Genomic DNA, 27,564 nt, shown 5'->3' with positions numbered 1-27,564 from the left:
GCTTTGCAAGGTCATTGATTGACAAAACCTTTTCCTTACAGAATAAATAATCATAGAGAAAAATATAAACCTAACTCTCATAGCTCCAAATGTGAATGGATTAATCAATCCTATGAAATGAAAAAAGTGACAGAGTGAATAAGAAAACAAAACCCTACAATCTATCTGTTGCTTAAAAGAAACACATTTTTAAAACAAAGACAAACACAAAATAAAGCTGAAGGGATGGAAAAAAATTTACTATGTATCAAGTAGGTCTGAAAAAGCAGGAGTTGCAGTCACATTATCTGACAGAGCAAAAACAAACATCCAAAAAATAAAAAGGGATAAGCAAAGGAACTACATTATGCTGAACCATAGAAAACAAACCAATATCAGTAATAAATGTTTATGTTCCAAATGCCTTATCATCCAGATTTATAAGGGAAACATTAAGCTACAAGAACACATAGAGACTTCAGTATCCCTCTCTGTCTTGGATAAGTCTAACAGAAAGATGAACCACAGAGAAAATACAGTACTTGAACAAATTGCTGGAGAAACTGATGGCATCTCTTAAATAGAACAAAAAGACTATACATGTTTCTCAGTACCACATGGAACTTTTACCAAAATTGATCGAGTATTAGGGCACAGAGGAATTGCAAGCAAGTGTAAAAAGGCAGAAATAGTTACTGTATCCTTAATAGATTGTAATGCAATAAAAATAGTTACTACTTCAGGGACCACAAACCAAAAACACAGATCCAAATGGAGAATTAACATTGAAGCAGAAGTGGGATCCACATGTGGCCCTTTGACGGAATCCAAACTTCACAAAACTTATGTTTGGATTCCGTCAAAGGGCCGCCTTGAGGACCTAGAGGGCCACATGTGGTCTCGAGGCCACAGACTCCCCACCCCTGTCCTAAAGTGAGCCAAAGAGCAAATCATAGAAATGATAATTATATGAAAAGAAATTAGGATGAAATAGTGTATGAAAATTTCTGGGATACAACTAAAGAACTTATCAAGAGAAAAACCACATCTCTACAAACATATAGTAACAAAATGGAAAAAGAGGATTAATTAACTGAATATGCATTTTTAAAAATTAGAGAGCTAAAAATAAACCTAAAATAAGCACAAAAGGGAGATAGTAAAAATAGAGGAAAAACAGATAAAAGAGAAACAAAAAAACCCGATAGAAATGATAAAACTAAAAATTAGTTCTTTGAAAAGACTGATATAATAGATAAGCCTGTAGCTAAGATGATTAAAAAGAAGACAGAAAAGTCAAATCAATAAAATAACTGAACAAAGTGAAATCACAGCAAAGCCAGAAGAAATAAAAATAAAGATCAGAACGTGTTATGTACAGTTACATGCTGACCAAACTAAGAACACAAAAAATAGAGGATTGCCTTCAAAAATGTAAAATATGCAAACTGCCCAATCTTAGGAAAGGAAATGGATCTAACTATAAAGGAACTACAAAGAAAAAAGTCCTGGTCTTGATGGATTCACAGGAGAATTCTGTCACATTTTGGAAGAGCAATTAGTACCAGCACTTTGCAAATTGTTCTCAAAATTTGAGAATGAAAGTACCTCCCGAGAATCTTTATGAGACAAATATTGTCCTAATAATCTAAACTGGGGAAAGATGAAACACAGAAGGAAAACTATAGGTCACTGTGCTCCCCAATACAGTGCTGCCCTCACATGAGTTACACTCTGTTAGTGTATATGCCTGAGTTGTGTGTTGGGTTCTCTTTTCCCCTTTCTCCTTCCCCCTGTTCCACGCTGCTTGGAATAAAGCTTTGCTTTAGTGCTCAGAACTGAGGTTCTGAGAGGACTTGGGATTTCCTTCTTGGAGCTGGCCAAATTGCGTATTGGGTCAGGGCAAAGTATTATTTTGGAGAGTTTATTGTCAGGGAGAAAAACAAGCTGGCTATAGACAGAATAATATTGGGGGTTTGTATCTCAGGGAGAAAAATGATCTGGTGGTAGACAAAATATTACTTAGGTTGATACAGCTATACCAACCTTCAAAAAAAAATCAGTGTTTTTCCATGAGTATGTTCTGTAAGTTTACAGCTTTCCTTAAGGAGAAGTTGTTAAGGGGAAAATGTTATGAGGGCCTTAGAACCATCAGGCTTAATCTTATTAAAATGGTTTCCATCCATCTTATAAATTATAGCCTCCCTTAATAGGGGAAGCTGTCGTGGTAGTCTCAAAACCACCAGGTCTAATCTTAGAACATTCCAAAATTAATTTACACGTTTAATACTATACCAGTCAAAATACCAAGAGGATACTTTATGGAACTTGATAAAGTGATAAAATTAATTTGGAAAAATGAAAGATCTAGGATATTAAGGGAAATTATGAAAAAAAGGACAAAAAGGGAGCACTTACAGACCTCAGACTAGATTATAAAGCAGCAGTCATCAAAACATCTGATATTGGTTAGAAGACTAAGAGATCAGTGGGACAGACTAAACATGAAAGAATCAGAAACGGTGGGACTCAGTAGCCCAGTGGTTGATAAAATACAAAGCATAAATTACCTAAGGAGAAATTCCTTATTTGATAAAAACTGCTTGGAACAATGGAAATCAGTCTAGCAGAAATGAGGCTTAAGAGTTAGACTAACACCTCATACCATACTCCACAATACCATGGTTATGTGACTTTAATAATCAGACAAGGAAAAAAAAAGAAGAGAAGCAAGTCATTTATTCCTGGCGGCTATGGGGAGGAGATGTGTTCTTACTCAAACAAAGGATAGAGGCAGTTACAAAAGATAAAATAGATAGCTTGGATTACATAAACCTCAAAAGCTTCTGCATAGATAACATTAATGTGTCTAGGTGTAGAAGGGAAACAGTTGGATGGGAAAAAATTTTTTGCATCAGATTTCTCTGGTCAGAGTTTGATATCTAAGATATGTGAACAGTTAATAAATATGCATAAGACTACTAGCCATTCCCTAATAGATAAGTGGCCAAAGCTTTTGTAAAATTCTCAAAAGAACAGCTACAAAGTGTTTATGACCACATAAAGAATGCTTCAAATTACTCATAAGAGAAATATGAATAAAAACAACTTTAAGGTCTTACCTCACACTCTGTAAATTGGCACATATGATGAAAAATGGCCAACGGTGAAAGGGTTGTGGGAACATAGGCATGCTAATACGTTGTTGGTGGAGCTGTGAAATGGAACAACCATTTTGGAAAGCAATTTGGAATTATGCAAATAAAGTGACTAAAATGCCCCTTTGAATTAGAGTCTTCCTGTTATTAGGTTTATACCCCAAGGAAGCTGTTGATAAGAAGAAAGTCCTCATATTGCAAGATATTTATATCAGCACTTTTTGTGATAGCTAAGAGTTGGAAATAAAGTAGATGTCCATCAGTTGGGGAATGGCTAAACAGATTGTGGCATATGAATGTAATGGACGTTACTATGCTATAGAAATTACGTTTGTGAGGAATATAGAGAAGCCTGGGTGGGAAGAACTATATGAACTGATACAGAGGGAAGGAAGCAGAGCCAAGAAAAACAGTATACACAGTGACTACAGCAACATAAATGGAAAGAACAACCAAAAAACCCAAAAGTGAATATAGCAATTAGGAATTCACGCAGGATTTGAATGTAAAGAGATGAGGTTTCCCCCTTCCCTCCATTGAGGTAGGAAGTCACAGGTGTCAACTTTGCACATGTTTTTCGGGCATTTTCAGTGTATCAAATAATTGTGCTGACTTCCTCCCCTTTTAAAAAAATGTTCTATGTCATATGGGATGATTCTCTGGGAGGGACAGGGTGAGGGATACATTGGATACTATGGTGATATAAGAAACAAAATATCAATTAAAAACTTATAAATAAAATAAAATGGTACTTTGCATTAAAAAAAGGAATCCACAAGCATTTTATTAGGCACCTGCTATGTGTCACTGTCCTAGGTGATTCTCTAAGATTATAAGTTACAAAGTAGGCCTGGATTTTTAGTGGGAGAGGTAATTTCTTCCATGGGAACTCAGGACACAAGACTGAACAGGAGTCAAAGCCAAAGAGATCCAGCCTCTCCTTCCTGCCCTCATGGGCTTACATTCTCTCCGGGAAAACAACAGAACATCCGAATGAGTATTTGCAAAGTGAACACAGCCTTAATGCACTCCAGGCCTTTGGTGGAGAGAAGGCTGGATCTGGAGTCAGGACCTGGGTTCCTATCCTGCCTTTGCTACTTAGAACCTATGTGACCTTGGACAGATCATTTGCCCTTTAAGGGCCTCTATTTTCTCTTCTGTAAAATGGGGAAGGCTTTAGATGATTTCCCTTTAGCTCTAAGTCCTGTGATTTTTTTGAACCCCTGCCAGTCAAGGAAAGGAGGTGCATTTTCTCTTCTTTTCCATGGGGCCAAGTTTTTGGGCTATTAGCTTTAAAATTTAGACATGTTAGAATTTATACAAGTTTTGTGTCTTTGATGTCCTAGCATGGTGCTTGGTACATAGTGGAGACATGATAGATCCTTTCTGATTAATTATGGGCTGGCCCTGGAACCTGAAGGCCCAAGCTGCCATCATTAATATGGAGGAATCTGGCCCTGTTACCAAATGGTCTCACAGTGAAAGCACTTGGAGGGCGGGAGGTTCCATTTTGTCTTTGTGTCTCTGAGATCTGGCTCAGGGCCTGGCACAGAGTAGGCTTCTGATAAATGCTTGTTGGTTGATTTCCAAACTTTTGGAGGCCATTCCATATGTAAGTTGGGGGTGACTCTGAACTGAAAGCATTATAAATGTTAAGAATGCTACATAAATGCCATCTGTTATTGTTGGCCCTTACAAAAGTAGGCCCCATCCTTCCTTTCTGGTAATTCCATTTTTGGGTGTGGGCTCCCACCATTTGTGGAGGATAGGCCCGATCCTGTCCAAGCTTGGAGGCTGCCAGCCTTCCCTCGGATCTCAGGATTGGTAGTTTTCCTCTTGTAGCAAATCACTTTTTTTGGTGAGAAGCTCTTTCTTATATTTGAGTGGATCTATGATCTCATCCATTTAGGTGTTCCCTTCAGTGATGCTGATTGCAGCATACCCCTTCCCCACGCCCCCCTTTGCCAGTTCAGCCTGTGAGTCTTCCCCTGAGTTGTTCACAGTTAGGCCACTCAGTGTTTTTGGGAGCTTGCTTTACTCTGTTTTATCTAGTCTATATTATTCTGACTCTTCTGGCCCTTTACCCCTGGCCAGCTTAGGCCCATTGTATGGAAAGTTTGGGGACCTGAGGTTCTGGTCCTGGCCTAGCCACTAGCTGTCCAGATGGCCTTGGGCTCATCATTCTCCTTCTCTTGGGTTCAGTTTCCTCATTTGTAAAATGAAGTAGGTGGTGTCGAAGTTCTCTTACAACTCTGACCTATGTTCTGTGTTCTAAGGGCCAATTTAGCCTTGGCATCCTGCATTCTAAGGGCCCTTCCCCTGCCAATATTCTGTCAACCTTCTGTTATTGTGTGGTGCAGTCCAAGACTGTCTCTTTCTCAGTAAGCTTTGTTTGCCCCTGAGCAAAGCTGCTTTTGGTCCCACTGTGGGATTCTGTAGTTGGGAGCTTTCTGTATTTGTTGGAAGCAGGTAGGGAGACCTTGCCCCCAACCTAGGAAGGGACAGGTTTCATTTATTAACACTCATTCTTCTCTCCCTAGGCCTTGAAGGACCTGAAGGATAAGACAGAAGCCATTCCATGTATCATTGGGGATGAAGAAGTGTGGACCTCAGATGTGCAATACCAAGTGTCGGTGAGTGCTCCTGGGAAGGGGCTGGGCCTGGCATGGTAGCTGGAGCTGTCCTCCTCCCTTAGAGCTTTGGCCCTGAGGTCTTTCTCTGAGCTGCGTCTCTCTGTCTCTGGAGAGACATTACCCTGGCCTTTGCCTGGGATTGGTGACTTTTGGTGGGATAGAGGATGCTGGTCTTGTAATGCTCATTTTGGCTCTAATCTTCACTTTTCAAGCCTTGAATCACTCTAAGAAAGTAAGCCATTATCCTGAAGGGAGCATTGTGGGGTAGTAGAAAGCCCTGGCTTTGAGTCCTAGCCCAGCCAGACTCCAGGATCCTCTTTGATGGTGGGTTATCCTCAGCAATAGGAATGTGGAAGAGAAAGCCCTGGACAGGATGGGGGCGGGTGGCCCTAGTCACTGGGTCCTTCCAGGGAATCCCTGGCACAGATGCCCCCTACCAGGTAAGCAGTCAGCAGTGAATGAGTGGAAAAAGCCTTGAGTGTTGGCTATGTGCCAAGTCCTTTGAAGACAAATACAAAGGAGAGTGAGTTCTTTGCCTCAAACAGCTTACCTTCTAATAAGCCGCAGTTATTTGTTAGCATCTCTCCAATGTGCTTGCTGTTGGAGGCAGTAATCAGTTTAGGTAGACAAGGCTCTTGCTGTCCTGGAACTCCCAGCCTGGTAGGGAGGGGACTGGGACATCAGCACTACAGTATTACCAGAGAAGTGTGTTACGCAGGTGCACAGTTGATTGCTATAGGTTTAAAAGGGAGAAGGTAGAAGTATCAAGGGGGAATCCAAGAAAGCTTCCTGGGAAAGGTGGCCTTTCAGCTGAGGGCGGGGGTGGGGCGGGGTGGCCCAAACCTGCTGGCCAGGAGTCTGAGGCTGGGGAATTATTTGAGCTTGGGAGTCCTGAGCCAATTGGGTGACCATCCTAGGGTCTAGCACCAATATGGTGGAGCAAGGAAGCTCAGGCTGCCTTAAGGAGCCCAGTTTGGGAACAGTAGGGCAAAGTTTTTGTGCTGATCAGCAGTGAAATCAGGCCACTGAGTGGCTTCTGCACTTCTGGGGTGAGATGGGGAGACCCGGCCTCAAATCCTCAGCCCCCCAAAATATAGAAAGTGGCAGTTAAGCTGGACTTTGAAGGATGAGTAAGAACTGAACAGGCCCAGAGATAGAAAAGAGAATCCACTGGGTGCAGGGCACAGGCTGAGTCAGAATTGGGCAAATATGGGGAATAGCACCAGCCTCACTAGCCAGACCCCTAGATAACTGCCTGTGCCCTCTGGCCAGAGCTTAGGGGTCCCACTGGCATCTTCCTGGTCCTTCCTCCTAGTGGATGCCCAGGGTTGTGACCTGAACATCCCATAGATCCCATTCATTGCAAACTCTTCCTTCTGAATTTCCCTGGCACTTCAAGGGCACCACCAGTTATCCTCCCAGGTTACAAACCTGGGTGTCATCCTCAGCTCTTCCCTCTCTCCCATTTTGTCTCCTCCATCTCATCATCTCTCTCTCTCCCCTGCCTCCTCATTGTCCCCCTGCCTCGCCCTACGCTCAGCTGCCCAAGTGATTTTCCTGAAGTGTGGGCATGGATTTGTCACTCTACTACTCCACCAACCCTAGTGGCTCCCTCTTACCTCCACCCTCCTTCCCTTTCCAGGCTTCGTACACTTTCTTCCCCTTCATAAACTCTAGGGTCCAGCCATGGTGGCCTTGCTGTTCCTTGACACCTCATGTCCCAACTCTGCGTCTTTGCACTGATTGTGCCCCACCTCCTGGGTCTGAAACAGTCTTCTTTTTCATGTTTCCCTCTTGGAATCCCTGCTTCCTTTAAGCCTCCACTCAGACATTACCTTGTGTAGGAGCACACACCCCCCCTTCCCCTCTTATTCCCCACTCCTCCTTTTCCCCTCACCCTTCCTTCTTCCCTCTCCCTCTCTTCCCACCATGAAGCTAGCCTCCCCCCTCCCCACCCGAATCTGGGCAGGAGGGCAGCATAAACAGGTGGAAAGGGTGAGAGAATCTAGGCTTTGGTTTCTTGGGGCTGCTGGATGCCCTTCCTTCACCAGGTAGAGAGGAGTGAAAAGCAGGGCGGGACTTGAGAGTCCCGGAGGCCATGCCCTCGTTATCTCTGCTGACCTGGGTTAAGCTGGAGCCTCAGTGTTTTCATCTGTAAAGTGGGGGGGGGGGTCATACTTGCACTGTGTCCCAGGGTTGTTCTAAGGAAGGCCCTCGGTAAACCTTATAGTACAAATCTCATAAAGCAGATTCTTCTTCTCATTGGCCTTGACTAACTGCTTTCTGGGCATTGGTGGGGTCTGGGAGTTCTGCCAGCATGCAGTGGGGAGGGGGCATGATGGATTGAGAGTCGTACATTTTGGGGGCCTGGCCTCCCGGCGTGGAGGACTCTTCCTCTGGCAGCATCACTCCGCCCCTGGCTCTGCTCCTGGTCTTGGAGGCCTGATTGCCTGGAACAGAGCTTTAGTGATCGGCTCAGGGTGGGTCAGAGGGGTACTCGAACCTTGGTCTTCTTGACTTCCCCGAACAGCTCTCTGTCCATTGGGTGTGGGCTGTGCACTTCCCTAATATGTGTCTTAATAGAGTTGGCCTAAGTGTGAAGGCCAGGTCTTCCGTGTCCCGCTTTGTGACCTTGGGGAAGTCATCCACGTGTAGCTCTCAGTTTCCTCACCCATAGAATGAAGGGAGATGGACTAGCTGAACTCTGAGGCGCTGTGTAGCCTCAAATCCCCCTGCAAGAGCTGTGTTAGAGTGTGAGCTCCCAGAGGGCAGGGATCGTGTCACTTCCCACATCACATCCTTACACAGCGATAGTGCCTTACATACAAGTGGGCACGTGAGGATTATTGTTGAGATGTCAGCACACAGATTCAGAGCCAAATGGCTGCTCCAGACCAGGATCCTGTGGCTGTTGTTGGCCTTCCCTCCTGATTCTAGAAACGCTTTCTTTTTCTCCTAGAATCTCTTGGTTTCTGGATTGTTTGCACATGTGGGTTGGCGGGGGGTGGGGGGGCTGACTCTTTGGGAAAGTGAATGAGATCCTAGGGAGGTCCTTGTGAATGTGGGACTGGGGAGGAGGACTGGGAATCATTTTGTACCCATACTATCCGCATGGGCCACGGGAGGACCAAGGACTGAGTCTGGTGGAGGTCAGAGAAAAAGGGAGGCCTGGCAGGGTGGCCATTGACAGGGGAGGATGAGGACAAGGAGGGAAGCATTGTAGTCTATGTCTCTTGAGCAAGCCCTCCTCAGCCGATCTCTCATCAGTTAAAGCTGGGTGTAGGAGAAAGGTGACTTTAGGTCTTTGGGACCCTCCAGCTCCACATTCTGTGGCTCTGTCACGGATTCTAATTTGTCTTTGCCCAGGGAATGTCTTTCTGGGGTCTTTCCACTCCAGTGTTGGTCATTGTCCCCAAATGAAGTTAGGAAAGCCATCAGGAAGGATGGGCACATCAGTGGGGGTGGTAATGAAGCTAGAGGGATTAAATAAGTGAGATCCTCATAACAGTGGTGACCCAGAGAGTCCTCAGTGACTTGGCATGTTCTCTTTCTCTCCAGCCATTTAACCATGGGCACAAGGTGGCCAAATACTGCTATGCCGACAAGGTGGGTACCTCCCCATGATTCTTTCTGTTTTCCTCCCTTCTGTCTCCCTTACTCCCCCCAAGCTCTGAAAATTTTTGGTGTTTACTTTGGGGGGAATGTTGGAGCTGGAACAGGGAACATCCTTTTCTACTTCCTCATCCCATGGGATCCCTGAGGGCAGAGATAGCCCCAATGGTGTGTGTGGGGGGGGGTGGATGCTGCCAACCAGAGGTGGTAGCCCTTTTCACTACCCCACCTATATCCCCAAAGAGCTTTTGGTTCCTGGTGAGGGCATCAGGACTCTCATCCCCAAACCCAGGAGGGAGTGCTGTCTAATCTCCTTCGCCTTTTCCAGGCCCTACTCAACAAAGCCATTGAAGCTGCCCTGGCTGCTCGAAAGGAGTGGGACCTGAGGCCCATCTCAGATCGGGCACAGATCTTTCTGAAAGCTGCAGACATGCTGAGTGGTCCCCGAAGGGCAGAGATCCTTGCCAAGACCATGATTGGGCAGGTGAGAAATGGGGTGGGCTATGGAGCATAGTGGTTGTGTGTGCCCCCTGATCCTAGGCCACAAGAATAGGTAACTCTGGCTCAAGGAAAGAAAAAAAAATGCTTTTTCTTCTTTTTTAAAAATTTCTGTTGGTCTCTTGTTTTTTACCTCACTTTCATTTCTGAATGTGTCCCTCTCCCCTCTTCTGTCTAATGAGCAAAGATTTAAAAAGAAGGAGACAAAGCTGGTCAAGGAAGCAGAGTCTGAGAGCACGTGCAGTGTGGCACGCCTGTCGGCCTCCGCCTCCACAAAGTAGGGAACGAGCGGTGAGAAAGCCGCTTCTCTGGGGCCAAGCTCCCTCTGCCTGGAGGTGGTGGGGTTTGGGCCTCTGGGCAATGAAGGAGACTTACTTTGCAACTTCAGAGTATTGTGTGTGGCTAATAACTCTTATCTCCTAACATCTAGACTCTCAAGTTCCACTTAGGTAGGGACTGCCATCTAAATCGAATAACACCCTCAGTACTGGACATGTTGGTATACAGACAGCCTGTGCTTAGTAAATATTTGTCACCTTGTATTGTTGTCAATCCTTCCAGGGCAAGACTGTGATCCAGGCCGAGTTTGACGCCGCTGCTGAGCTCATCGACTTTTTCCGATTCAATGCCAAGTTTGCCATGGAGCTGGAGGGTGAGCAGCTTGTCAGTGTCCCTCCCAGCACCAACAGAGTGGTCTACCGAGGCCTGGAGGTAGCTCAGAGGGTGATGATTGGGGAGGGGGCTCCCCGCCCTTGGCCTCCAGTGGCTTGACCTCCCCACCTCCTCTCCCACAGGGCTTCGTGGCAGCCGTCTCTCCCTTTAACTTCACAGCGATTGGAGGCAACCTCGCTGGGACTCCAGCTTTGATGGTGAGTACAGTGCTGGTCAGGGCCGGGAGGCCTGGGTCTCTGTGCTCCTGTCACCTTTGCAGAAAAGGGCCCAGGCTGGGAGGGAGGGGGCGGAGGTGCCTCCTCACATCCTCGTTTGGTCAGCATCATTTCACAACAGTCAGTTCTGATGGTTTTCAGGAAGCATTTTTTGACCTATGGTTATGTGCGAGGCATCGGACTAAGGGCTGGGGATGCAAAGAAAGGCAGAAACCAAGCCCTGCCCTGGGGGGCTCCCTGGCTTGGGGCAGCTAGGTGGCACAGCGGATCCTGCTTCAGACCCCTCTTAGCTGTGTGACCCTGGGCGAGTCACCTAACTGCGTTCCTCAGCTTCCTCGTCCAGTGGAGTGGAGATAATAGCACCCACCTCAGAAGGTCGTTGTGAGGATCCGCTGAGATTTCTGTAAACCCCTCATCACGGTGCCGGGCACTGCTAGGTGCTGTAGAAGTGCTGTTTCCTTCCCCCTCCCCCTCCCCCACACCCTCAGGTGGAGACAGAGTCCACAGGAGCTGGCTTAATCCAAGATTCCCCGGGGTTTTTAATGGTGATTAGAATCAGTCATTTGGTAGAATGTATTGAGCGCCACATTAGGCTCTGTGTGCTAGGTCTTGGCGATACAAAGACAGGAAATGGCCCTTGTCCTCAAAGAGCTTACATTCTAATGAGGGAAACCACATGTACAGAGAGAAGTAAGCGTCAAATGGATGGGAAGGGACTTCTGGGAAGGGTCAAAGGGTCTCAGACACGGCACTGGAAGGGACCTTCGAGGTTGCCCGGGCCAGTCCCCTCATTTTACAGAGGGGGAAACTGAGTCCCTGAGAGGTCACAGGTGTTTACCAGAGGTTTGAGCACTTCCTGCAGGAGACTTGGAGCTAGGCCCTTGGGCGGGAGGCATAGTGGGGTTCAAGGACCTTGTGAATGTGTGAAGGCAGGAAAGGACAGTGAAGGGGCGTGTCTGTACATTCTGGGAAGTGTGGCGGCATCATCATCACAACAGCAACACCACCAGCCATCGTTTATGTAGCACCTACTGTGTGCTGGGCACTGATCTGAGCACTGTACAAGCATTACCTCATTGGATCTTTACAGCAATCCTGGGCGATAGGGGCTGTTGTTATCCCCGTTTTACACATGAGGAAATTGAGGCAGGCAGCAGTTTAAGGGTCACACAGCTAGAAGGTATTTGAAGCTGGATTTGAACTCTGGTCTTCCTGACTCTATTCCTAGCACTCTGTCCAGTGTGGCATCACCTAGCTGGCATATGTATAGAACATGGAAGGTATAGCTACCCAGCCTCCCACATGCTCCCTCCTGTCCTAGGGCAACGTAGTGTTGTGGAAGCCCAGCGACACGGCTATTCTGGCCAGCCACGCTGTGTACAGAGTCCTCCGAGAGGCCGGTCTCCCCCCAAACATTATCCAGTTTGTCCCGGCTGACGGGCCCGTCTTCGGGGATACTGTCACCAGCTCAGAACACTTCTGCGGGCTCAATTTCACTGGCAGCGTGCCGTAAGTCTGAAGGGGTCTGGGGATGTGCGGCCAGGGAAGAGTGGGCCCTGGCGGGGGAGCCTTCCAGGTGTGTCTGACCAGCAAGATCTGAAAGATTGGACCCTGGAAGTTGGGGTGGGGGTTGGTGGGGAGGTAGCAGTCCACGGTCCTCTGCCCTGGCCAGGCGGTGTCTAGAGCACCTGTGTCCAGATCTCGGTGCCACAGGAGCAATGTCGGCCTTCAGAGAGTGTCCAGAGTAGGGCAGTCAGAATTCACCAAACGAGGGACAGTAGTGGGCATTGGGGTGTTTGGTCTAAGTTAAGAGACTTCTTCTTGGGGTGGGGGAACAACCGGAGAGCTGTCGTGTGGGAGGGGGATCAGACTTGTCCTGCTAGGCCCCAGAGGGCAGGACCAGACGTCACCTGTCAGAGCTAATGAGATACAGATTTAGGTCTAATGTTAGGAAAAATGCCTGAATTAGAGCTTTCTAAAAGGGCAATGGGGGTATGCCAGCATAGGCGGGATGGCCAGTGTCTGGGCTATGGTAGAGGTGATTTCTGTTCAAGGACTCTGATCTGTAGTTCTCCATGCTCCTTTGATCAGGAAAGGGTCACTCCTTCTGCTTGAGGACTGTAGTCGTTAGGGCTTTCTCCCTTTGGTTTCGCTCAGATCGGCTTGGCTCTGCCCTCTCGGGGCCCACACCCCTTGGGATGCTGGGACTCCTGGGAACCCTGCTCTGGAGCACAAGGGGCGCTGCCCTGCAGTAGCTCTCTGCCCCCGCCTGGCCAGAGAACAGCCAATATTGACAGTGCTGGAAAGTCTGCCTGGGGCTCTGACCTTGTTCGGAGAGGAGCTCCCATCTCTGGCCTTTCAGGTTTCTTCCCTGGGAGGGAGGGAGCATGATTGTTCCCCCATTTTGCAGATAAGGAAAACAAAGCTCAGAGATGTTACCTGAACCTCTTGGAGCCCCATAACAAGTGACCCCCAGTTCAGGGCTTTGAATCCCAGGGCCCCAACTCCCAGTCTTTCTTTTTTCTTGTTGTTTAGTTATTTCAGTCATCTCTGAGTCTTCCTGACCCTGTGGACCTCTGTCCATGGGGTTTGCTTGGCAAAGATACTGGAGTGGTTTGCCATGTCCTTCATCAGGGCAAACAGAGGTTAAGTGACTTGCCCCAGGTAACGCAGCTAGGAAGTTTCTGAGGCTGGATTTGAACTCAGGTCGTCCTGATCCCAAGCCCAGTGCTCTACTCACTGAGCCACTTAGCTTCCCCTTTAAGGGCCCCCACCCCGTTTCCACCCTGGCTCTGCCCCTTTTTAGGCAGCCAGAGCCTATGCCCAGAAGTGGGGAGCCTTCCTTCTCCTTGTTCTTTTTTCTGGAGACAGTGGATATACAGGGAGAAGAGCCTGAGACTAGAAATTAGGGGACCTGAGTTTGAGGATCAACTGTGCCACTAAGTACCTATGTGGCCACAGGCAAGCTGTATCCTCAGCCTCCGATGACTTGTCTGTAAGATGAAAGTTTAGATTAAATGATCTTCAAGACCCCTCCCAGCTCTGACTTTGTGTATTCTAAGGTCCCTTTCTATTCTGACATTCCACATTCTCAGATCCCTTCTGGTTTTGACATTCTTTGTTCTAAGACTCCCTTGTAGCTTTGACATTCTGGGAATCTCTGCTTCAGAAACCTCTTAGTCCCTGGCACACCCCATACCCTGCTGGTCCCCTCCCTTGGGGGAGAATGCGCCGTGCTCCCACAGGCAGAATTGCTGAAAAGGGTTGTTTTCCAAACGTCCCTGCTTCCCCCTGAGCAGAGCTTCTGTCCCCACAGGCACCAGCCTATTAAAGAGGGGAACGGGCAAGGCTGGCTTCTGCCATGCTTTGATCAGTGTCGGGGCTCCAAGGTAGGAAAGCCATAAATTAGTATTAAGCACTGTGTCGCCTGTGAGGAGGCAATTAGCATTTTGATTGTTTGGTGCCACTAGGGTTGGTCACACTGCAAGCCCAGGGGAGGAGGAGCTGGAGACCTTATGGATGGAGTGCTGGAGACCTAGGACTCTGCTCCAGGTCCCTGGAGACCCATGCTGCTGAACACCTCTCATCTAAACTCTAACTTCTTCCCCAGTTGGGGCCCTGAGCCTTCCTCCCTAAGGAGTCTCTGGAGCCACCGTTAGCAAGGGGCTAGGTTAGCTGAGATAACTGACTGCTAGTTTATCCCTAAAGTGGCAGGATCCTCCTTTCCTGACCTTCCCCTTCATGCCCACATGTGTCTGTTTCAGCACCTTTAAACGCCTATGGAAGCAGGTGGCAGACAACTTGGATCGTTACCGTACCTTCCCACGTATGTCAGGAGGTAAGGCTGTCCCCAGCTTGTAATCCTTCCCAGCTTTGCCATCCTGTGTTCTAAGGGCCATCCCAGCCCTGACATAACTGTTTTTCTAAGGCCCCTCCCAGCTCTGACATCTTGTGTTCTAAGGCCCTCCCAGCTCTGCCATCCTCTGTTCTAAGGTCTCTTTCATCTCTCTTCAGTAATGATAACTGTGTATATGTTTTTAACACTGTAAGCTTTCCAAAATACTTTCCACATTACCCATACATGTGGGGAAGCATAAGTAGTCATATCTTCATTTCATAGTTGAGGAATAGTTGAGCCCAGAGGGTAAGTGACTTGGCCAGGGTTGCACAGCTTGTGAGTGTCAGGTCTTCCCGCTGCCTCTCTGTCCAGTGCTCTATCCATGTGCACCCTTTTTGCTCTGACAGTCTGTTCTCTGAGTTCTCTTTTGGGTGTGAGACCCTACTCATGAGAGAACCTCTGTTGCGTGTACTCCTATCTGTTTGCTGGTGACAGGCATGGAGGAGAGGATTTCACAGACACAGGACCCAGAGACCATGAGACAGTGGATTTCGAGTCAAGACCTGATTCAGATTCCAGCTTTCTCATTCACTGTGTGGAGCCTCAGTTTCCTCACCTCACTTGGCATTGCCTATTCTAATGTCCCTTCCCACCCTGAGATCCTCTGGTCCTTCCTTAACCTTCCCATCCCTGTCAGGACTTTGAGATCCCACCATGGGGGCAGGGCCCCCTTCCTCAGGCTTGAGTGCCGGGAGCCCCTGGACACTCCCCTCATCTTTTCTTCCTCCTTCCTTTCCCCCAGAGTGCGGCGGGAAGAACTTCCATTTCATCCACAGCTCAGCGGATGTGGCCAGTGTGGTGAACGGGACACTGCGCTCCGCCTTCGAGTATGGCGGTCAGAAGTGTTCGGCCTGCTCGCGCCTCTATGTCCCAGACTCAATGTGGCCCAAGGTCAAAGAGCAACTTCTGCAGGAGCACAGCAAGATGCGAGTGGGAGATGTGAGCGGCCCGTGGGCCCCTGGGGTCTGGGCCAGAGGATCATGTTCAGACCTTGGTTCTGCTGCTTCCTCCTGGGGTGACCTTGGGCCAGTCCTTTCTGTACCTCAGTGGCTCCTGTTTCCTTACCTAGAAAATGAGCCAGTTGGACTTGGCCAGAAAGGTCCCTGCCAGCTCCAAGCCCATGGGCTCTCGGGGAGCACAAGGCTTGGAGGGCAGGCCCAGGCTTGGGCTGGGTACTTGTTTTCCAAGGGCCAGCCCAGCTCAATTTGCAGAGTCTCGACCCCAGGCCAAGTGGCCACAGCATCCATCAGGGACTTCCCCAAACACTAGCAGTGTTGCACCCTAGGTCTGTGGAGGGACCAGCCATACTACAGAAAGCATAGCTCTTTGAAATGCTGGCCTTTGCTTTACTTATCACAACCCCAAGGGAGGAAATACAGTGAGTTTAATCGTTTTTTCGTAAGATAAAACTGAGGCTCCTGACTTGAGAAGAGTAGGAGCAATGCTAGCCTTTCCCCCAGGTCCAGGCTGTTTTTTGCCTGCTTGTTACCTGGGGCTGTTTTTTCCTGAGGTTCCAGTGTGGCTGTGGGAAGTTTCCCAAGTACTGTGGGCTGGGATACCAGGCAGGGCCAAGGCTGAGAGAGCTTCTCTTGACCTCGGGCCCACCAATGACTTGGCCTTATATCCTCTGTTTTCCCTTGGCCCCCCTCTAGCCTGTGGAGGATTTTGGAACATTCTTCTCCGCTGTCATTGATGCCAAGGTAAGAAGCCTCGTTTCCTCTGGATGTCATGACCGAACAGGGGCCGCTGGTCAGGGCTTTGTGGAGAGGAATCCTTGCCTTAGGGCAGCTTTTAGTCTTACCAGCTGGATCCTGTCCTGGGAGCCTTCCCTGTGGCAGCTTTCAGTCTGATGAGGGAGATGGCCCCTGTCCTCGGAGAACCCTTAATCTGAGGGGGTTCTAGGACACTCCTTGAATGGACGACTGTGTGTAGTACTGAGAGTGCAGATAGAAAACGGGAGACCACTCTGCCCTCAAAGAGCTCAGTCTTCATTGGAAAAGATGCCGTGTGTCCAAGAGCACAGCTTCCAGGCTGATCACTGACTGGAGCTGAGGGGCCTCGGGGGGGCAGGCAGTTCTGGGGGTCTGAAGAGGCTGGGTGGTACAGTGGCAGCAAAGTGGATAGTGAGGGGTCCTTGGGGTTCCCTTTCCCTGGAAGGGTTGTTGAGTGTGACCTCCGGTGCGGCTGTGCAGTAAGAGCAGACAACTCATTGTTTCCTGTGGACAGCCCTTGGGTGAGGTCTGGGTGCCCAGGGTAGAAGGAGGGGTGAAGAGGCAGATCTAATGCAGTTAGGCCTCACCTCTCTCCTCAATGTGGAAGAAGCACAAACTAGAAACATCCTTCAAATGCCCAGCCTCCAGAATTGCTAGTCACCCACTTGGTCTACAAGCACTTATTGTATGCTTGCCTCTGGCAGGTTCACCCCAAGCCAGACAGCAGTCTTGTGCTACTCTCTCCAGGAGGCAGGGGAGGTAGTCTTGACTGTGACCAGCATGGGGAAGAGCTTAAGGTCTCAGTGGGCCTCCCCTGACACTGTAGCTGGGCCCAGAGGGTGTGAAATGTCATTTGGTCTGAGCACCACAGTGGGACCTGGGAGGGCAGCCTCCAGCCCCATCATCTCTGTCCGTTTGTGTCTTCCCAGTCTTTTGGACGCATTAAGAAATGGCTGGAGCATGTCCAGTCCTCACCCAACCTCAGCATCCTGGCTGGGGGCCAGTGTGATGACTCTGTGGGCTACTTTGTCCAGCCCTGCATCGTGGAGAGCAAGGACCCACAAGACCCCATCCTGAAGGAGGTGGGTAGGGATGGGCATGGGCCTAGGAATACCAGGGGGTGGACAGGTGGCAGCAGCTCAGGCCTGAGGCTGGCCCACCGTGGAGAAACTGAGGCCTCCAGAATTGTGTATATGTGTGTGTGTGTGTGTGTATGTATGTATTTGTTTTTCATTTTTATGTCCTACTTGGTAGGTCAGTGAGATCAGACAACCAAGTAGTTGATAGCTGATGCCTGAGACTCTGCACTCCCCCACCCCCCATCCCTCACCTCTGTAATGAAGCGGGGGAGGTGCTTGTTCTTGTCATGGGCCAGATTGGTCATTGTAATTCCACAACTAACCCTTTCATTACTGATGGGGAAGCAGCCACTCAGAGAAGGATCCTAGAGTGGCTTTAACAGGATAGAAGGAAACTTAGGGGGTATATGGGCCAATGCCCCCATTTTAAAGTAGGGAGATGGGCCTGGAGGAGTTCAGTGACTCAGGTGACCCAAGGCCACAGCACTAGGAGGTGGCTGAGTCACAATTCCTGTCTGTCACTGTCTCTGCTGCACCAGAGTAACCTGGCTACAGTCCCAGAGGAAGGACATAGCTGCTTGGCTCCTCTGAGTCTAGATTATGTGGTCATTTCTTAGGACTACACTGCCTCTCAGGTGGAGGCAGGAAAGGAAGAGAATGAGGAAAGGGCAATCTTTGTCCAGTACAGAAACACAGCAGGCATGTGCTTACCTAGGCACCGGAGTCTAGTTGGGAATCAGGACTCCCAGAATTGAAAGATGCCAGTGCTGGAACAGTGTCAGAGCTGGGAGGGCCTTAGACCACAGGATGTCAGAGTTGGGAGGGTCCTTAGAACACAGAATGTCAGAGCTGGGAGGGCCTTAGAACACAGGATGTCAGAGCTGGGAAGGCCCTTAGACCACAGGATATCAGAGCTGGGAAGGCCCTTAGACCACAGGATATCAGAGCTGGGAGGGGCCTTAGAACACAGGATATCAGAGCTGGGAGGGCCCTTAGAATACAGAACATCAGAGCTGGGAGGGCCTTTGGTTCAGCCTCTTCTTTCTGATAGTGGAAGGGAAGGACACTTGCCTCCTGATGCCCAGTCTGTACCATGATGAGATAAAAAGTTTTGTTGGCACCTCTCCAAGTAGTATTGGGGCTAACCTTTGGCCTTCAGCTGTGGGAGGTTAAGGAAGGAATACCTGATGACCTGTAGAGCTTTGGCCAGCTGGGTGGGGGAGGAAGCAGGCTGGGGTGACCTGAGCATGGCTCAGTAGGGATTAAGGAGAGATCTGGAGCCATTGCTGCTCTGGAGAAGCTGGTGTGAGGCAGGCCCTTGCCCGTCCCTGGTTCCTTCTGAGCCAGGGGGCTCACACCTTGTCTCCCCCTCACCTAGAGGCTTTTCTGCCCTGACCCTGGCTGCCCTCTGTTTGCAGGAGATCTTTGGCCCCATCCTGACTGTCTACGTGTACCCAGAACGCCAGTACAAAGAGACTCTTCGGCTGGTGGACAGCACCTCCCCCTACGGCCTCACGGGGGCAGTGTTTGCTCAGGATAAGTGAGTGGACAGGCCGGTGGGGCTGGGGCATTGCTGCGGGGGCAGGGCCTTCCTCCCTGCATCTGCTCGGTCCCTACTAGACAGCTTCAATTCCTGCTCCATCCATCTGTCCTCTCCTGAGATTCGGGCTCTGGCTTCTGCATACTCCCGCTTCCCCGCTCTGTCCTGAGAAGCCCTGATAGAGCTAGGAGGGAGCTAAGGGTAGGGAAGGTGGGGGCATTAGAACAGAGAGTTCTGAACCCAGGGAGCTTCGAGGCCAGCTGGCCCCCCAGACATTTGGGTCCACAGCCATGGGAACAGCTCTTGAGTGTTCTCTCATTGAGGATGCGGGTGAGTGGGGAGAGGCAGCCAGGAGGCAGAAAGGGGACTCGAGCACTGGGGGTGGGCTTGGCCCCCAGTTACTGCAGTGAGCAGGTGACTGTTCCTCTCTCCCTTCTTTGGGAAGCTCCTGCCTAGCTGCCTCTGGTTGATGGAGCTGTTGTTGATTCCTGTTGCCCTGATCTCTCTTGCATTGGCTGAAGGAAGGAGGATTGGAAGTGGCTCCCTGGGGTCAGAGAACTGAGGTGTGGGATGCATGGGCCCAGCTGACTTTCCACTTTCTTTCTTCCTTTCTGCTCCCGGAAGGAACATCATTGACGAGGCCACGAAAATACTGAGGAACGCAGCTGGCAACTTTTACATTAATGACAAGTCCACGGGTGCAGTGGTGGGTCAGCAGCCTTTTGGGGGCTCCCGTGTGTCAGGTGAGCCCCTGTTAGCTCAGGGGAAGGAGAAGGGGCAAAGGACATCACAATGGGGAGGGGCTTTAGAACATAAGATGTCAGAGATGGGGGGCCTTAGAATACAGGATGTCAGAGCTGGGAGGGCCCTTAGAACTGAGAATGTCAGAACTGGGAGGGCCCTTAGAACAGAGAATGTGGGAGCTGGGAGGGGCCTTAGAACACAGGATGTCAGAGCTGGGAAGGCCCTTAGAACTGAGATTGTCGGAACTGGGAGGGCCCTTAGAACACAGGATGTCAGAGCTGGGAAGGCCCTTAGAACTGAGATTGTCGGAACTGGGAGGGCCCTTAGAACACAGGATGTCAGAGCTGGGAGGGCCCTTAGAACTGAGAATGTCAGAACTGGGAGGGGCCTTAGAACAGAGAATGTCAGAACTGGGAGGGGCCTTAGAACACAGGATGTCAGAGCTGGGAGGGCCCTTAGAACACAGGATGTCAGAGCTGGGAGGGCCCTTAGAACTGAGATTGTCAGAACTGGGAGGGCCCTTAGAACACAGGATGTCAGAGCTGGGAAGGCCCTTAGAACTGAGATTGTCGGAACTGGGAGGGCCCTTAGAACACAGGATGTCAGAGCTGGGAAGGCCCTTAGAACAGAGACTGTCAGAACTGGGAGGGCCCTTAGAACACAAAATGTCAGAGCTGGGAGGGCCCGTAGAACAGAGACTGTCAGAACTGGGAGGGCCCTTAGAACACAGGATGTCAGAGCTGGGAGGGCCCTTAGACCACAGGATGTCAGAGCTGGGAGGGGCCTTAGAACACAGGATATCAGAACTGGGAGGGCCCTTAGAACACAGGATGTCAGGGATGGGAGGGCCCTTAGAACACAGGATGTCGGGATGGGAGGGGCCTTAGAACACAGGATGTCAGGGATGGGAGGGACCTGAGCACACAGGGTGTCAGGGATGGGAGGGACCTTAGAACAAATGATATAAGGGCCTTTAGAACATGGAATGTCAGAGCTGGCCCCTAGAACACAGGTTCTTTCTCACTGTCAGTCTCAGAAATCATGTTGTGCAGCCTCATAATTTTATATTTGAGGAAGCTGAGCTCCAAAGAGGGAAAGTAGCTTGGCGAAGGCTCCATGTGTAAGAGCAGAGTTGAGCCTAGGACTAGACCCTTGAACCTTTACAGCTTGTGTTTTTGGTACATGCCAGTGCCTCCAAGAAGCCACACCACATTCATTGTCGTTGTCTTGCCCCAGTCTAATCCAGCCACATTCTAAATGTTGCTCTCCTGTTTCTAGGATCCTCCCTTTCTCTCTCCTCTTGGTGTCCCCTCCACCCTCATCCCCTATTTGGGTCGTTCTTCTTTTCACCATCAGCAGAGGGCAGTCAGTACATCCCTGTGGGAGGTGGGGCGGGTTCCCTGGGGTTATTTCATCCTCTGTCAGCAGGTTCAAAGTCAAGCATCTTGTTCCCTCCTGGCCCACTCATTATGGATGTATCAGGTATCACTTGGCAACTTTATAGGATAAGCTTGATGCTGGGCTGTACCTGGAACACCTGCTGGGCCTCAGTTAGCTCCTCACATTTATCCCTCTTGGCACCATTTTTCCTTCATAAAACCTTCTCTCTTCAAACAGGCACGAATGACAAGCCAGGTGGCCCCCATTATGTCCTCCGCTGGACCTCACCCCAGGTCATCAAGGAGACTCATGCTCCCCTTGGGGACTGGAAGTATTCCTACATGCAGTGAGCCATGGGGGCTAGCTCCTCATCCGTTCAAGCTACTGACCAGTTGTCTGCCTACACTGTTAGTTCCTGATCTCCTCTCACCTTTCTCTGCCCCAGGGCCGAGACTCTGGGTAGTGATGTCAGATCGTGCACACGCACACACCTACTCCCACTTGCCTGCCAGTTCTCCTAGCTCAGGTCATGGAAGCTGCCATCTTGTATGAGCCTGAGAAGGCGCCTCAGGAAGGTGGCTGAAGCTGGTGTTGGATTGTCCTTCTCTGCCCTTCCTGAGGTTGTGTCAGCTCTTTGCACATACGCCCCCCCCCCCACCCCCATAGGGTTTTATCCTCCAGGGCAGACACAGACTTGCCTCTTCCTGTCCCTTAAGGACAGTCATTCAGTTTCACCAGAGCCTTAAGAACTGAAGGGGAAGGGTTCCTTTTCCGTCCATCTCAGAAAATCACCTTTAGCCATGGGTTCTCAGTGCAGGCTGCCTTGCCTGCCTTGTTTCTCTCTCATTCTCGATCTTTTTCTCTCATGTATGGGCACATGTTTGTGTGTCGGTGAAAGTAGAGCGTCCTTCCCTGCTCTCTGTAGGTGCTTTCCTAATCTGCCTTAAGCCCACCCGGATGGGACCAAGACCAGGGATCTGCCCCCTCAGACATTCTGGTGGCTGGGTCCATATAACTCTTTACTCTGGGTGCATACTAAGAAATAGCCTGAGGGGTTCAGCTAGCTCCTTCCTTTTCTCTCCTATGATTTGGGGGTGAAGGAGGGATGAAATGGGGGGCTATATAGTTTCAGCCTTATGCCTGATCTCCTGTTAGCTGGAGTTTAACTTATGATCCTTGTGGTTCCTGGGGCAGCACTTCCAAAGATGCCAGGTTCCAGCCATCTCAGACCCTGAGATGTGTTCACCCATGGGGATGGAGAAGCCTGGAATGTGCCTGTGGGGAGTAGGTCCAATATAACCTTCCCAACCTGTCTAACTCCCAAGATCCACTTGGAATGTTCTAGACTTTCAAATGCAGACCACTCATCTGACCCTGGGGAATCACTTCATCTCTCTGTGCCTTGGTTTCCTCACCAGATAATTACCGATTATCCCTGTATTCATTTGAGGCATATGATTGGTCCCCTACCTGAAGGGTTCCCACAGTAGATCAGAGTGGATCTTGAGCTGGGGATTTGGGCTACACTGATCCTAGGGGAGGAGTGGCTGTCTTGGGGCACAATGGAAAAGTCAACTGAAGGGCCTGAGAACACAACTGCTCCTCCTAATGTTTGCCATCTTTCTCTGGGATTGTACTTAGACATCACTAGCACAAGTCAACCTGCAATTTACGTTGGCCCTTGAGGGGGAGAGGGGGCTCCTGTTGTTTTTGCTTCAAGCACATTTAGGTTTTTCTGTGGTGGAGGTGGAATGTAAGGAGAGCAGGGGGTCGACTCAGAGAGGCTTCCCTTGTTCTGAACTGTGATGTGGAGCATGGGTATGTACTGGAGACTACCTGCTGCCTAATAAAATTCTTGGTATTTATGCAAGCCTTTCTAATGGTGTGGTCTTCTTTGGGGCAGAGGAGACTGGGAGCTGTAAGATCCAGATACATTGCTGCCCACTCTCTTATTTAGGGATAGCATTTCTAGCTTGTAGATGATCAGCCGTTCAGTCAGCGTCAGTTGGTCAGAGCACCTACTGTGTTCCAGGCACTGTTTTAAGTGTTGGAGATAAAAAGAAAGGTAGAAGACAGCCCTTGCCCTTGAGGTGCTTGTTCCAAGCATCCTTGTTTTTAGGATTAAGATCTGGAGGCCGCATGAGAAATGATCTCTCCAATACCATTAATAGTCATCTCCAATGTCATTCTTCCCTCCAGTCTTTGCCTTTTCTGTGCCATTAGCTCTGCTGTAGGGTCATGCAATGGAGCAGGAACTTTTTGGAAATCAGGCAATGTTTGTGGGACCTCAGAACCCAGAAGAATGGTTTTCTAAGGGTGGGCCATGAGAGTTTAGAATGTTATATTGTTATTGCAGACTTTAAAAAATTATAGGGTTCTGCTTCCGGGAGCCAAGATGGCAAAGTAAAAAAGTAAGTTGCTCTCACCCTCCCTTACTGACCTCTGAAAACCCAACTGAGCCCATAGAAAAATGGGATGTAGCAGTCTTGTAGCCCAGAAAGCTTGAGGGATTAACAGGAAAGGCCCCTCTTGCTCTGGGGGAGCGGGAGCAGTACAGGATGGGAAGTATCCCAGCAAGTCAGCAGCAAGCCTTACCTCAGTGAACCAGGGGGAGATGAGCCCCAGGGTGGTAGAGCAGGCAAGCACCAACACCAGGACCCTTGACTGCCTCAGTACAGGCAGAGGTACCAGTAGACGCCAGCTAGGAAAGCCACCATGTGTGCTGGCGTTCTCTAGCAGCCAAGTCTCGGTGCTTCAGCCTAACTCCAGGAAGCATAGCTCCAAGCTGGCAGACATCCTCTATTAGCCAAACATTCAAGTGCAAGGCCCGAGTGAGCAGGCATCTTCCAGGGGCCAGACTCCCCATCCCCACCATAAGAGTGCATTTAGTGTTGCTGAACCCCGCAAAGCATCAGATAAGCTGCCAGCACCTAATGCCCCAGCACACAAAGCCAGTGACCAGATCCTGGGCTCCCAGCACAAGAAGCTTGGGTCAGTCCCCCCTACACTCCAGCAGGAGAGCTCAACTCTAAAAGTCATGAATTAGGCAACCACCATGAGCAAAAAGCAGAAATGGACAATGACCATAGATTCTTATTATGGGGATAGGGAAGATCAAGGCACAAATTCAGAAGAGAACATTTCAATATACCCAAATCTGAAACCTCAAAGGGGAATATAAATTGGTCTCAAGCCCAAAAAGCCTACTTGGAAGGGCTCAAAAAGGATTTTAAAAATCAAATAAGAGAGGTAGGAAAAAATGGGGAAAAGAGAGGTGTGCAAAAGAGAGTCAATAGCTTGGAAAAGGAAGGACAAAAATCGACTAGAAAACGAGTCCTCAAAAAAGAATTGAACACATGGAAAAGGAGGCACAAAAACTCTCTGAAGAGAAGAACTCATAAAGTAAAATGGTCCAAATGGAAGAGGAGGTACAAAATCTAGTTGAAGAAAATTTATTAAGAATTAGAATTGGGCAAGTGGAAGCTAATGACTCTATGAGATAACAAGAATCAGCCAAACAGAAACAAAAGAATGAAAAAAATAGAAGAAAACGTTAAATACCTCATTGATAAAAAAATTGACATGAAAAATAAATCCGAGAGAGACAATTTAAAAATTATTGGTCTACCTGAAAACTATGATGAAAAAAGAGCCTGTACAGCATCTCTCAGGAAATCATCATGGAAAACTTCCCTGAGGTCCTAGAACCAGAAGGTAAAATAGTTATCGAAAAAATCCACAACCACCTCCTGAAGGAGATCCCAAATTGGAAATGCCAAGAAATGTAGCCAAATTCCATGTTTATCAAGTCAAAGAGAAAATACTGCAAGCAGCCAGAAAGAAACAATTCAGTTCATGGAACCACAGTCAGGATTACGCGGGACCTTGCAGCTTCTACCTTAAAAGATTGGAGGGCATGGAATATGATATTCCATAAGGCAAAGGAGCTTGGATTACAACCAAGGATCAACTACCCAGTGAAACAGCATAATCTATCTGGGGAGGAGATGGATAGTCAGTGAAATAGGGGATTTCCAAACCTTCCAAATGAAAAGACCAGAGCTCAACAGAAAATTTCATCTTCAAATACAAGACTCAAGAGGTAAAGAGAAAAAAAAAACCAACATATTGATAAGGGCAAACTTTTCATTCCTACAAGGGAAGTTGACACTTGTAACTCTTGAGAACTGTATTGTTATTATGACATTTAAAAGGGGTATACATAGACAGAGGTTGTGTCAACATAAGTTGACTTTGATGTGATGATAGAAAATCTAGGTAAGTGGTGAAAAGGGATTGTAGTGGGAGAAGAGGAAAGGAGGAGGCAGGCCCTGGGTAAATTACATCACATGAAAAACACAAAAACCTATTACAGTAGAGGGAAAAAAAGGAGGGACATAAGTTAACCACTATTTGAACCTTTCATCAGATTTAGCTCAAAGAGGGAATAACAATCAGGTATAGAAATCTAACTTAATCGTATAGGAAGTAGGAGGGGAAAGGGGAAAGAAAAGGAAGGGGGCTGATAGAAGGGAGGTCAGACTGAGGAAGTCAGTGGTTGAAAGCAACCTAGTGAGGAGGGAAAGAGAAAAAGGAGAGAGAAAAGCATAAATGGGGAAAAATAGGATAGAGAGAAACAGTAATCATAACTGTTAATGTGAGTGGGATGAACTGTCCCATAAAACGTAAACAGATAGGAGAGTGGATTAAGAACCATAATCCCACATTATGTTGTGTACAAGAAACACATTTGAAGCAGAGGGATACACACAGAGTAAAGGTAAAAGGCTGGAGCAGAATATATTAGGCTTCAGCTGAAATTAGAAAAAAAAAAGTAAGGGTAGCAATGATGATCTTAGACTAAACAAAAGCAAAAATAGATCTAATTAAAAGAGATAAGTAAGGAAACTACATCCTGCTGAAATGTACCACAGATAAAATTGTAGATACTCTTTGACTCAGCAGTACCACTTCTAGGTCTGTATCCCAAAGAGATCACAAAAAACAGGAAAAGGACCAACACATAAAAAAATACTTATAGCAGCTTTTTCTGTGGTAGCAAAGAATTGGAAATTGAGGGGATGTCCATCAATTGGGGGAATGGCTGAATAAGTTGGGGTATATGAATGTAATGGAATACTATTGTGCTATAAGAAGTGATGAGCAGGCAGATTTCAGAAAACCTGGGAAAGACTTACATGAACTGATGCTGAATGAGGGGAGCAGAACCAGGACAACACTGTACACAGTAACAGCCATATTGTGTGATGACTGACTGATAAACTTAGCTCTTCTCAGCAATGCAAATGATCTAAGACAACTCCAAAGGACTCATGATGGAAAATGCTGACCACATCCAGAGAAAGAACTTGGGAATCTGCATGCAGATGGAAGCATACTATTTGTTCTCCTTCTCTTTTGTTGTTTTGTTTTGTTTCTTCTTTCTCGTGGTTCCTCCCATTGGTTCTTTACATCATGACTAATGTGAAAAATATGTTTAATATGAATGTATAAGAGGAGCCTATATCAGATTGCATGCCATCTTGGGGATGGGGGAGGAGAGGATGGGGGAGAAAATTCAAAACTCAAAATCTTATGGAAGTGAATGTTGAAAATTAAAAATTATATATTTAAAAACTATTGTAAAAATTTTGCATATTCATCATAGATAGTATGTTAAGAATAATATCTGAAAAATAAGATTGTCTATTACATGTATGCATCAACCTCAAAACACATCAGCTCCTGAACTACCAATAAACTCAAAGAAATTTGCTCCTAAAGAAGGGAAAATATACATGTAGTTTCTCCCAACTTTCTCATACTCTTACCAATCTAAAAATGAAGTGTGTAGTGGCAAAAATTATTCAGCTGTGAGCAGTGAGTTTTGAGAACAATTGGTTTAGTTTAGGGCTCTTAGAGCCCTGAGCTGGGAGGGAACTTAGAACTCAGAATGTCAGAGCTGGGAGGGAACTTAAAACACAAAATGTCGGGGCTGAGAGGGCCCTTAGAACACGGAATGTCAGAGCTGAGAAGGCCCTTAGAACACAGAATGTCAGAGCTGGGCAGACGCTTGGAATGGAATATTGGAGAGCTAGGAAAGACCTTAATCTAGTTCAACCTCTATGTAGGGATGAAGAAACATCCCGATGTGTTAAGTTTACTCATCCACAGTCACAAAAGAGAGAATGTCAGAGATGGGAGGGATCTTTAGACAGAGCAGTCTGATCTCTCATTTAGGTGGACTCAAAACCCCGTTACGTGACTGTGTTTGTCCCACAGCAGAACTGAGACTAAAACATTTCCCAGTGAGCACAGCTGCTATTTTTCTCAAAAGTTCCCTTTTAACCTCCAGTAAGGATTTGGGCTTTTCCAGGTGCATGCTTGCTCCTCACTGTAGTTCCCACCCTGGTCTTCCTTCTCACCGAAGGCAGTATTTCTTGG

At 48.1% G+C, this 27,564-nt stretch overlaps 1 protein-coding gene across 1 annotated transcript in view; it reads left to right on the top strand.

The window, feature by feature from the left end:
• The window catches only part of ALDH4A1 (aldehyde dehydrogenase 4 family member A1), a 38,018-nt gene extending 15,028 nt beyond the window's left edge, over positions 1 to 22,990 (top strand). Inside the window, exons 3-15 of the mRNA XM_036746945.1 lie at positions 5,678 to 5,770; positions 9,329 to 9,376; positions 9,711 to 9,866; positions 10,442 to 10,591; positions 10,675 to 10,749; positions 12,089 to 12,276; positions 14,532 to 14,605; positions 15,408 to 15,604; positions 16,318 to 16,365; positions 17,307 to 17,459; positions 18,875 to 18,996; positions 19,621 to 19,739; positions 21,358 to 22,990. Coding sequence (XP_036602840.1) covers positions 5,678 to 5,770; positions 9,329 to 9,376; positions 9,711 to 9,866; positions 10,442 to 10,591; positions 10,675 to 10,749; positions 12,089 to 12,276; positions 14,532 to 14,605; positions 15,408 to 15,604; positions 16,318 to 16,365; positions 17,307 to 17,459; positions 18,875 to 18,996; positions 19,621 to 19,739; positions 21,358 to 21,470 — 1,536 coding nt within the window. The 3' untranslated portion in view covers positions 21,471 to 22,990. The remainder of the gene's footprint in view (positions 1 to 5,677; positions 5,771 to 9,328; positions 9,377 to 9,710; positions 9,867 to 10,441; positions 10,592 to 10,674; positions 10,750 to 12,088; positions 12,277 to 14,531; positions 14,606 to 15,407; positions 15,605 to 16,317; positions 16,366 to 17,306; positions 17,460 to 18,874; positions 18,997 to 19,620; positions 19,740 to 21,357) is intronic.
• The last annotated feature ends 4,574 nt before the right edge of the window (positions 22,991 to 27,564 follow it).

This window comes from Trichosurus vulpecula, chromosome 2 (genome assembly GCF_011100635.1).
Source record: "Trichosurus vulpecula isolate mTriVul1 chromosome 2, mTriVul1.pri, whole genome shotgun sequence".
Classification (NCBI taxonomy): domain Eukaryota; kingdom Metazoa; phylum Chordata; class Mammalia; order Diprotodontia; family Phalangeridae; genus Trichosurus; species Trichosurus vulpecula.
Note: the sequence above shows the minus strand (reverse complement) of the source record. Positions and strands in the feature narration are given on the sequence as shown.